Source organism: Cucurbita moschata, unplaced genomic scaffold, assembly GCF_002738365.1.
Source record: "Cucurbita moschata cultivar Rifu unplaced genomic scaffold, Cmos_1.0 Cmo_Scf00017, whole genome shotgun sequence".
NCBI lineage: Eukaryota > Viridiplantae > Streptophyta > Magnoliopsida > Cucurbitales > Cucurbitaceae > Cucurbita > Cucurbita moschata.
In genome coordinates this window covers 4150899-4161186 of record NW_019268533.1, presented here as the reverse complement: position 1 = coordinate 4161186, position 10288 = coordinate 4150899, and the positions used below count along the sequence as shown (strand labels likewise).

Sequence of the window (10288 nt, the reverse complement as noted above, 5' to 3'; positions counted from 1 at the left end):
TTTTTTTTTTTTTTTTTTTTTTTTTTTTTTTTTTTTTTTTTTTGGATAAATTTTAATAAATGTTAAAAGGAGTCAAAAAAAGGTATAAGCTCCTACCCACTCCCACAAAAAGTGATGTTATTTTAAGCAATGTTCATACTATAATGAATGAGTTGATGGCATAAGTTGGCACTATAAAAGACTCGCTAGTGTGGCTTTGGAGATATATTCATAGCACAAAGCTATAGACATGGAAACGATTAATGTTTGTATAATTATTGGATTTCTTTTAGGGGTTTACATGTTTGTGAGGAAACTCAATGAAATATGGTATTTGGTTAAGTTGGGAAGAAAGGCTTACAAATCTCTTCCTCCTGGTGATATGGGATGGCCTCTTCTTGGCTCCTCCTTCTCCTTTTACAAAGCATTTATAGTCGGAGGTGATCCCGACTCTTTCATTTATCACCTTCTTTCCAGGTATGTTTCTTCATCTCTCTTTTTCAGGTCATATGTATTGTTATTAGGTGCATATCATGAAAGACTTCTCAAAACTAATTTAAATAGAAGTATTTAAAAACTGACATGTTTTTGAAAACACCATAGATTTAAGTTTAGAATGCTAGAAAAAATTAGGATCTTATTGTCAAATAACCTAAAATCTAAAAATAAAAGTAAAAAGCTCGACCATGACTAACTATTTAATGATAGCTACAACAAGCACCATTTGCCACCAAAAACGTCTTTGCCCTTACCCAAAAAAGTTCAGGTTTGGAAAAGATTGGTGGGTCCAAAAATTTAAATATTTAAGTATATGATATATGATTATGACTATCTAACTTATGGACCTAAAAATTTGATATTGGGCTCCACTTATTATTTGGATAAAAAGTATATGTGTCGTATCTTCATGCTCTCGAGGCATGACGCAGCCGAAATGATCAAAAGAAAATAAATTATTTCTTAAGTGGTATGTCAATTATCTAAAAAGTGTTCATAAATAATAATTTAATGAGACTTTTTTTTTAATTAATTACAAACACCACACATTAAGAATTTTTAATATTTTGGAACAAATCGAGGATTATTGTAATAGTTAAAATCGACCGTTAGTAGATATTGTCTGTATTTATCTGTTAGGTAGGGAGAGGTGTCCACAGCTAGTAGATGTTCTCTGTGTTTGCCAATTATTTAGGAAGAGGTTCCTACCGCTAGTAGATATTGTTTCTGTTTGCCCGTTATATAAGAAGAGGTGTCCACTGCGAGTAGATATTGTGTCTTTACCAGTTATGTAGGGAGAGATTTTCACACTCTTAATACTTTGTTGCTCTTTCCAACCGATATGAGATCTCACAATTCACCCTCCTTGGGGACTTAGCATCATTTCCCTCTCCAATCGATGTAGGATCTCACAATCTCTCACTTGGGGACCCAAGATCCTTCCTCTCTCTAACCTTTAGAAAGAATATTTCGTTCCTCCTACCAATATGTGATCTCACAATCCACCCTCCTTAGGGACCTAGTGTCATTCCCCTCTCCAATTGATGTACGATCTTACAACCCCTCCCTTGAGAACCCAACGTCCTTCCCCTCTTCAACCGATGTGGGATCTAACATTCTCTCCCTTGGGAGTCTAGCGTCCTCGTTGGCACACTGCCCCATATTTAGCTCTAATACCATTTGTAACAGTCCAAACCCACCATTAGTAGATATTATCCGCTCCGACCCATTATGTATCGCCTTTAGCTTCACAGTTTTTAAAACGCGTCTGCTAGGGAGAGGCTTCTACACACTTATAAAGAATGTTTCGTTCAATTCTCTAATTGATGTGGGATCTCCCAATTATAAATTATTATTGACCACGTGATATGTTTAGCTTCGAAAATTAGAAGGAAAAAACTTGGAAAACAATAATTTATGTTATCATCCTTTCCTCTAAAGTTGGGAAATTAAAATTGTGGGCATTCTTGCACAGGAATGGAAGAGTAGGGATGTATAAAAGTCACCTCTATGGAAGCCCAACCATCATCGTAACAGATCCAGAAATATGTCGACGTATATACTTAGATGATGAAATTTTCAAGCCAAATTATCCCAAATCAGTGAAGATATTAGAAGTAAATGGCCTTTTCTCAAGGATGGATCACAAATGTGCATATAGAATCATGGCAGCTCCCATAAATGGCTATAATGTATTATCTCATTATGTGGACTTCATTGATCAAATAATGGCAAAAGGCTTGGAGGAATGGAGCACCAAGAAAGAGCCCATTGAGTTGTTTGGTGAGATTGGAAGTCTCTTTTTTAGAGTAATTTCACGTATTTTCTTGGGGACTGACATTGGAGCATCTCGCATGGCTGAGCTTGAGACATTATATAAAGATTTGGGTCCTGCAATCTTGTCCATTCTTCCTTATGATTTGCCTGGACTCACTTTTCATCGCGCACTGAAGGTACCATTATTAGTGTTGTAAGTAGTTATGCATGTATTGGCAATATTTGGTTTGAAATTCTCATTTATTTGAATCACCTCTCATTTATTTGGTTCATAACTCTCATTTATTTGATTCTTTTAGTCAGTAACTTTCATTTATTTGAATCACCTCTCATTTATTTGGTTCATAACCGTCTTTGTTCACATCTTTCATTTATTTGGTTCATGATCCAGGTTAGTTGATCTTTCATTTTGTATAACATTAATGCTTCTATACCTATATAAAGGTTGTCTAGGAAGATTGAGATACATTGAGTTTTAGTGTCATTTTGTATTTGTTGAGTGACATTTAGGAAGAACTTTATTGGGAAACTTTGTGTGTGAGATATACATTTTGTAAACATTTTGATTATTAAGATTAGTTGCTACTCGTGGATTTAAGGAAATTTCTTTTTACTGAATCACGTAAATCTTTGTGTACGAAATTTCTTTTAACTGAATCACGTAAATCTTTGTGTCTTTTTGTTTAATTTTTGTTTGTGGGTATGCAAGTGTGATCGATCTTACTTCTGCTTCTGTCTTCGGTCCAACTATTACTTCATCTTGAACACTTTTTTTTTTTTTTGCATTATTTATACTTATGCTAATGGATGTGCTTGGAGGATATTAAATGTTATTTCGTATACAACAATTGGCAGGCAAGAAAAAAGATAGAAAATATTCTACAATGTGTGATAGAGGAGAAACGAAGAGCCCTAGAAAAGCAAGAAAGAGAGGTGGAGAGCCAGATGGACAAATTGATTATGGCAAGGGATGAGAATGGGATGAAATTATATGATAACAATGCCATTATAGACTTGCTTCTTGGATTGCTACATGGTGGCCATCATACCCCAGCTTATGCTGCTATGTGGGCTCTTGTGCACATCTCTGAGACACCTCATGTCTTCCACAAGGCCAAGGTTAGCTCTTTTTTTCAAAAACAACTTTTAATTCCTTTTTGTAATCGTTTTGAGCTACGTTTTACAGGAAGAGCAAGAGTCGATTCTAAAACAAAGATCATCCACTCAAAAGGGATTAACTTTTCAAGAAATCAAGCAAATGAAATATCTTATGAAGGTATGTTTTTTTTTTTTTTCCTTTAATTTTCTTAGAAAGCAAGAGAGTGAAAAAAAAAATGCTATAAGAATTTGTGTTGAAGAACATTTTTCGCTCTTGCAAGTTGTTTGAGACAAGAGTTGTGACTAGATTGTAGGAAAATGTTGAGGCTATGTGTTTGAATCTGAATTCTAAATCTAAGGCCTAGGAGTGTTACCTCCAACTTAAAAATTCTTCTACCAAGCAAAAAAAATTAGGTTAATGAACACAGTTTAACGAGAACTTAAAGTTACTCATCTCATTCCATGTAGTGCCTCATACCCAAAATTCGGAATCTTATTTTGATATCTATGTGCCTCGACATTCTCCTAAACCCCTTGCAACATGGTCACATTACTTCTCGATTCTAAGAGTAAAAGTTATCCCAACTGACTAACACAGGTCCTTTCATCATGTTTTCCTCTCACTCACATACATCTAATGAAAATTCACAAGAGATCACCCAACATATAATTATTCCAAATAAAACACGCTTAGCTTTGAATTTCATATGATTGAGCCACCCAAAATGAGAGTGCACCTTATTAGTATAAGTATTTACTTTTAATTCTTTTAAATTTTTCTTAGTCATTTTATTCTCGTTATCGCTCTCATTCTGTATCTTTCTTCCATCTATATTAGAAATAAAATAGAGAATATAAAGTTTAAGTTTGATTTATTTATCGTTTCAGTTTATTAACGAGCTATTGAGAAGAAATACCATCGCGGTTGCAAGTTTCCGCGAAGCAAAAACAGAAATAAACATCAATGGTGAGTTGTTCTATTATTGTGTGATCTATAATCACATGACATTCATAGTTTCTTTGTTGATCTTTTCATATTTGTTTTAGACTACACCATACCAAAAGGATGGACCGTACTGATTTGGACCAGAGCTATTCATATGGACCCTCAATTATATTCAAATCCAGAAGAGTTTGATCCTTCAAGATGGGAGGTATGATTTATGATCCCAATCAATTCATTAACATGTTTATCATAAAGATATTAATGTTGGTGGTGTTCATAAGCAGAATCATTCACCAAAGCCAGGAACATTCATCCCTTTTGGAATCGGAACTAGATTTTGTCCTGGAAGCGAGCTTACCAAGCTTGAGCTTACAATTTTACTTCATCACTTTATCCTCAATTACAAGTAAATTCCCATCCAAATCTATTTTTTTACTGTTTAATCAAGATAAAAATGCATAAGTGATGGAATTGTTTTGTTTGTGTTGTAGAATGGAACGTGTCAATCCAAAATGCTGCATCACTCACTTGCCTGCCCCCAAGCTCGTAGACAACTGCCTTTGCACAATTACCAAGCTCCCATGATCAGAGATGGTTGTAGTTTGGAAACAACAAAAAGTGATGTCTCCTTACGATAATGCACTCTGTCTAGGGATAAAGTTTAATGAATAATTTTATACATCTCTCTCATTTCACAATTAATTATACTGATATATATACCTATACCTAGTAAGCAACCTAAAATGAAAGATCAGAGACATTGATGAAAAAATGAGTATTCCAATTTATCGAAGAGGAATACTTATAAACTAATTCATGATCGCTCGACAAATTAGTTATTGTTAGTGAAAGAGAGAGTGATTGAATAGTTGATGAGAAGATTGTATTAAGAAGAGCAAGAATGCTCTCTATATATACACGGAGAATACAAAAAAATATTTAGAAAATCTACCTAAAAAATCAGCAGAAAATCTGGTAACAAACGAGTAAACAAATAAAAAATTAAATCAAATTAAAACTAAATCTAACTCCTAACGATTTAATCAGATACAACAATCTAAATAAATACGTGATCTTTAACCCTCCTCCTTGTTTAGATGCTGTGAACTCCAACTTTTTCCTGAACACCAATCTTACTCCAATTATCTTTCCGTTTAGAGGTCGATCAACCAACTCCCTGGTTTTGTTTTTCTCCATCACCGAAGGCTCCTCCTCTGACAGGTGCATCATCAACCAAAGCATCTTGTTGTTCATCTTTAGACTCTTTTAGTCGTTCATCTTCAGACTCTTCTAACATGCTACCAAAGATTAAATTGTTTGGTGCATTAGAAATTTGATTCACCTTCCATTAGTTCTTCCCAATTCTATTGTTCATTTCCAGCAAAATGAACATCTTGGCTCACAATAACACGACTTGTGTGTGGTTGAAAAACTCTATAAGCTTTGGATATAGTGCTATACCCAACAAAGATGCCAGCTTCTGCCTTTTTGTCAAGTTTATCACGCTTGACCTGTGGAATGTAAGTGAAGCAAAGACACCCAAATACTCTAAGGAACTTTAAAGAAGGTTTGTAACCATACCGAACTTCAAATGGTGTCAGGTCCTTCATAGATTTTGTTGAAATTCGATTTTGCAAGCACACAACAATGTTTGATGCTTTTCCCCAAAAACATTTTGGAAGATCCTTCTCATGAAGCATGCATCTCGTCATCTTCATAATGATGCTGTCAATTGATGCTGTCAATTCTAGCCTCTTCACAAAACCGGTTAAAAGTTTCTAAAGTGTACTCATTGCCATTATCTGATCTTATAGTCTGAATCAAGCATGCACTTTCATTCTCAACTCTGGCTTTGAATTCCCGAAATACACCCGCAACTTCTGACTTTTGCTTCAGCAAGAAGATCCACATTCTTGTTAGATCATCAATAAAAACAGTATAATAAAGATTACCATGTAATGATGGTGTTCGCTGAGGACCACAAAGATCAGTATAAACCAGTTGCAGCTTTTTCGAGCCTCTCCATGCCTGCTTAGGAAAGGGTTGCATATGTTGCTTCCCAAAATTACAAGTACGGCAAGGAGGCATGTCCTCATCAATGTTAGTGAGTTCTTCTACCAGCTTCTTTGATTGCATTTGAAGCAAACCTCGATGATGAAAGTGTCCAAGTCTTTTGTGTCAAATCTCAGTGGCATTAACTCTGGATATAAAGGTTGTCGGATTTAGAGCAAAGCTTTTTCCTTCCATTTTGACATTGAACAAGTCTTTGCCACTAGCATCTTTGATCAAGCACTGCTTATTCTCAAACAACACTTTATAACCTTTATCAAGTAACTGACCATCGCTTAACAGATTTTGATCAATTTTAGGTACAAATAAAACATCTCGAATAAATTTTGTACCTTCATAGCTTGTTAGAGCTACTGTGCCTTTTTCCTTGACTTTCAAGTGTTCACCATTGTCAATCCTCACTCTCTTGACTTCAGTGTCTCTTCATTCCTCAAAAAAAAAAAAAAAAAAACTCCTTATCATATGTCATGTGATTTGTGCACCCACTGTCAATCAACCAACTCTCCCTTGATTCTTTGCCTGAGGAAGAAGTGACCATAAACAATTGATTTTCTTCTTCTTCCTGATCAACTACCTGTGCATCTACTTCTTTCCCCTCATCTTTGGCTTTGCAAATCACAGCTTCATGTCCAAGTTGATTGCATTTAGAGCAGAAGGCATCAGGTCTTCTCCAACACTTGTATGATGGATGAACTTTCTTCTCACAATGGCGGCAAGGTGGATAGGATTTTTTGAAACCTCCTCCTTTTGTCTTCTGATAATTGGCAGATGAATCTCCATACGTCAATTGATTTTTGAAATTTTTGTTGTTTTTATACCTGTTGCTATCTTGATGATGCTTAACAAGTAAGGCACCTTCAATCACCCCTTCTTGCCTCATAGACCTCCTTTGCTCTTGTGCTTGTAAAGCATTCAAGAGTTCTGTAAGAGAAATCTTTGACAAGTCTTTGGTGTTCTCCATAGTAGTAATGGTGGCTTCAAACTTCTATCTTTGACAGGTCTTTGGTGTTCTCCAGAGTAGTAATGGTGGCTTCAAACTTCTCTAGAACAGTGACCAGCAGCTTTTCAACAATCCTGGAATCATTTAATATAGAACCAAGCAATCTCACCTTGTTGGTGATGCTGAGAAGTCTGCCAGAGTACTCTTTCACCGACTCTGACTCCTTTATCTTCTGCAACTCGAAATTCCTAATCAAATTCAGGACTTTCATTCCACGAATCCTCTCATCTTCTTTATATTCAGCCTTGAGATAATCCTAAATTTCCTTTGCATCATCTCCTTTATATTCAGCCTTGAGATAATCCCAGATTTCCTTTGCTGTTTTGAGGGACATTATTCGCATGAAGATCATTTGAGATACAGCGGCAAATAGGCAAGCTTTTGCCTCTGATTTCCTTGTCTTCCTTACCTTCTGTAATTTGATTTTTGCTGCAGTAGGATTTGCTGGAAGTGGAGGGACCTCGTAATCCTCTTCTATTGCTTCCCAAAGATCCAGGGCCTCCAAATAAGTCTCCATATGAACTGCCCACATTTGATAATTGTCTCCATCGAAGACTGGTGATGCAACAGCTGAAAAACTGGATTCTCCTCCCATTTTGATCTCACAGATCCCTTAAGAAGATAGCTCTGATACCAATTGTTAGTGAAAGAGAGAGTGATTGAATAGTTGATGAGAAGATTGTATTACGAAGAGCAAGAATGCTCTCTATATACAAAAAGATATTTAGAAAATCTACCTAAAAAAATCTGTAGAAAATCCGGTAACAAACTAGTAAACAAATCAAAAACTAAATCAAATCAAAACTAAATCAAATCAAAATTAAATTAAATTAAAACTAAATCTAACTCCTAACAATTTAATCAGATACAACAATCTATACAAGTACGTAATTTTTTAACAGTTATAAAATAAAAAGGATTGACTATTAGTGAAGGAAGGCAATTCATGGATGTGAAAGGATGCAACTCTCCTAGAGTTGCATACCATTTATTCCAACGAGATCCCCACATAAATGGTAAGAATTTAAATCAAGATAAGTAATAAAAATAGACTATGCAATGCAATATGAGTGTACGAAAAAACAATAGAAAAACTATCATAAAATTTCGTGTCATTTTAAACCATTAACTTTGGTAAATTATCACAAGTTTTTATTTAATTTAAGTTATTAATATAACCGTTGATTAAATAGGAATATTATTAATTTGGTTATTAATTTTGTAACCATTTTAATATTAATCCTTATTTAATTCTATAAATTTGATGCTTCAAACAATTGTTCCTATATAATAGATTTGTCTAGGAGGTTGATGATTTCAGAATTTGTATCGAAATTTGATTGAGTTTTGTGTGTCACATTGTATTCTTGAGTGACATTTTGGTGGGAGTCTTTGTAGTGTAAGAGTGAGGTATTCACGGTAACACTTTGATTATTAGTGATTGGTTGCTACCTGTGGATGTAGGAGAATTTCTTCTCTCCGAACCACGTAAATATCTTAGTATCTCTTTGTGTAATTCCGTTCATAGTGGTTGTGAGTACATTCGTTCCACTTTTGCTACAACAATCGGTATCATAGTTTTGTAGTTGTAGCATTTGGCGCACAACATCAACAACGGTTCCAAAATCAATGTAATAACATATACATATACAAATGCTCAGTTTATTCATAAAAGAGAGAACAAAATCGGGATACAAAAATTGTATACGATATGACAGACTACAAAAATATATGGGCAAGACAAACGCTCCAGTCGACACCCATTTGTAGCTACCGAGTACTCGAGCACCCCTTCACCTCGACCAACAACATCATACACTTGAAAAACGAAAATGTAGAAAGAGTTGAGTATATGAATATACCTAGTAAGCAACCTACTTCTAGGCTTCCATGCATCCTTAACCTAGCAAGTAACCATAAACTTTGGCTCCATATAAAGGATCTTGTTATTCACATACTTGAGTAGCTAGCTTAGCCTACGCAGTGTTATTCGGTACCTAAGGCTAAGGCTAATCTAATGCCAAAGGTTACCACAGAATCCCTTTCTTGGCTTATTGCAAGATATGATATCAGAAAAGGGTTAACTAGTTGTCCAGCCAAGCTACTAGCTTCATCAATGATAAAATTGTTAACTACCCTATGCTCTTTGTTCTTTCTCTTACTCCATAAATCTCAAGTTAAATCAGGTTAGAAATTTCAATCTAAATTCTTGTTCAATGCTACATTCACATTCTAGTCGTCGAATTATCTTTCACACAAAATTCGAAGTTTTGGGCCAAACTAACCTTGACAAACCTTGACAAAGATCATTTTATACATGTGTTTACATTGAGAACTCAATAATTGAGCAGACAATAAGCATTTTCATTTAAGTAAAAAAAAATTACATATTTTTTTCGTAATAAAATTAAAGGGAAAGAAATCATAGACACAAAACCTTCTCGGTTGCCCTCATTGTCGTTCAAATGGGAGAATGGGAGAAGAGAAGAAAGGAAATTAAAGGAATGAGAAGAGAAGAAAGAAAAATTAGAGAAGATGAACTTCGAAGAATGAGACCTATTATGAGACATACAATGCATTACAGACGTAGGATCATTACGGTTGATCCGAATTATTTTATTCCACTTTTTAGAAATTTACCATCTATTTATTTAAAATTTTTACCTCTTGAGCAGCTTTTTTTTGGAAAGTGGTATATTAAAAAGGTATAAAATGTCCTTTTTCTTGTAGTTTGTGTGAAAGTCGTTTTGTTTTCTTTTGGTGCATTAATGATTAACCTTGTGATAATGGATGTGACGGGAAGATATGACATGGCCGGCGGCTAATATTATTGGCAGACAAGAAAAAAGATAGAAAATATTCTACCACGCGTGATAGAGGTTAAAAAAAAAAAAAAAAAAAAAAAAAAAAAAAAAAAAAAA

General features: G+C 34.7%; 3 protein-coding genes across 3 annotated transcripts in view; 2 read left to right on the top strand and 1 right to left on the bottom strand.

Moving 5' to 3' along the window:
• Nucleotides 1-10288, top strand: part of LOC111454913 (beta-amyrin 11-oxidase-like) — a 27953-nt gene that overhangs the window by 11610 nt on the left and 6055 nt on the right. Inside the window, exon 2 of the mRNA XM_023096381.1 lies at nt 3183-3186. The gene's annotated coding sequence lies outside the window, so the exon portion shown is untranslated. The remainder of the gene's footprint in view (nt 1-3182; nt 3187-10288) is intronic.
• Nucleotides 230-4978, top strand: LOC111454912 (beta-amyrin 11-oxidase-like). The gene is made up of 8 exons (XM_023096380.1): nt 230-456; nt 1952-2429; nt 3109-3372; nt 3440-3529; nt 4240-4318; nt 4399-4505; nt 4582-4703; nt 4789-4978. Exons 1-8 carry the CDS (start codon nt 230-232, stop codon nt 4880-4882), a joined length of 1461 nt encoding a protein of 486 aa, XP_022952148.1. The 3' UTR covers nt 4883-4978.
• Nucleotides 7345-7962, bottom strand: LOC111455561. Its single transcript, XM_023097272.1, has 2 exons — nt 7777-7962; nt 7345-7623 (listed from the first exon to the last, which is right to left on the bottom strand). Exons 1-2 carry the CDS (start codon nt 7960-7962, stop codon nt 7345-7347), a joined length of 465 nt encoding a protein of 154 aa, XP_022953040.1.

Excerpts from the sequence above, each read along its gene's own strand:
- LOC111454912 (XM_023096380.1), top strand. The coding sequence starts at position 230 with ATGGAAACGATTAATGTTTGTATAATTATTGGATTTCTTTTAGGGGTT. Across the intron at positions 4,319-4,398 it reads AACAGAAATAAACATCAATG|ACTACACCATACCAAAAGGA; the intron begins GTGAGTTGTTCT and ends TATTTGTTTTAG. Across the intron at positions 4,704-4,788 it reads CACTTTATCCTCAATTACAA|AATGGAACGTGTCAATCCAA; the intron begins GTAAATTCCCAT and ends TTTGTGTTGTAG.
- LOC111455561 (XM_023097272.1), bottom strand. The coding sequence starts at position 7,962 with ATGGGAGGAGAATCCAGTTTTTCAGCTGTTGCATCACCAGTCTTCGAT. Across the intron at positions 7,624-7,776 it reads CAAAAATCAAATTACAGAAG|GATTATCTCAAGGCTGAATA; the intron begins GTAAGGAAGACA and ends AAGGAAATTTAG.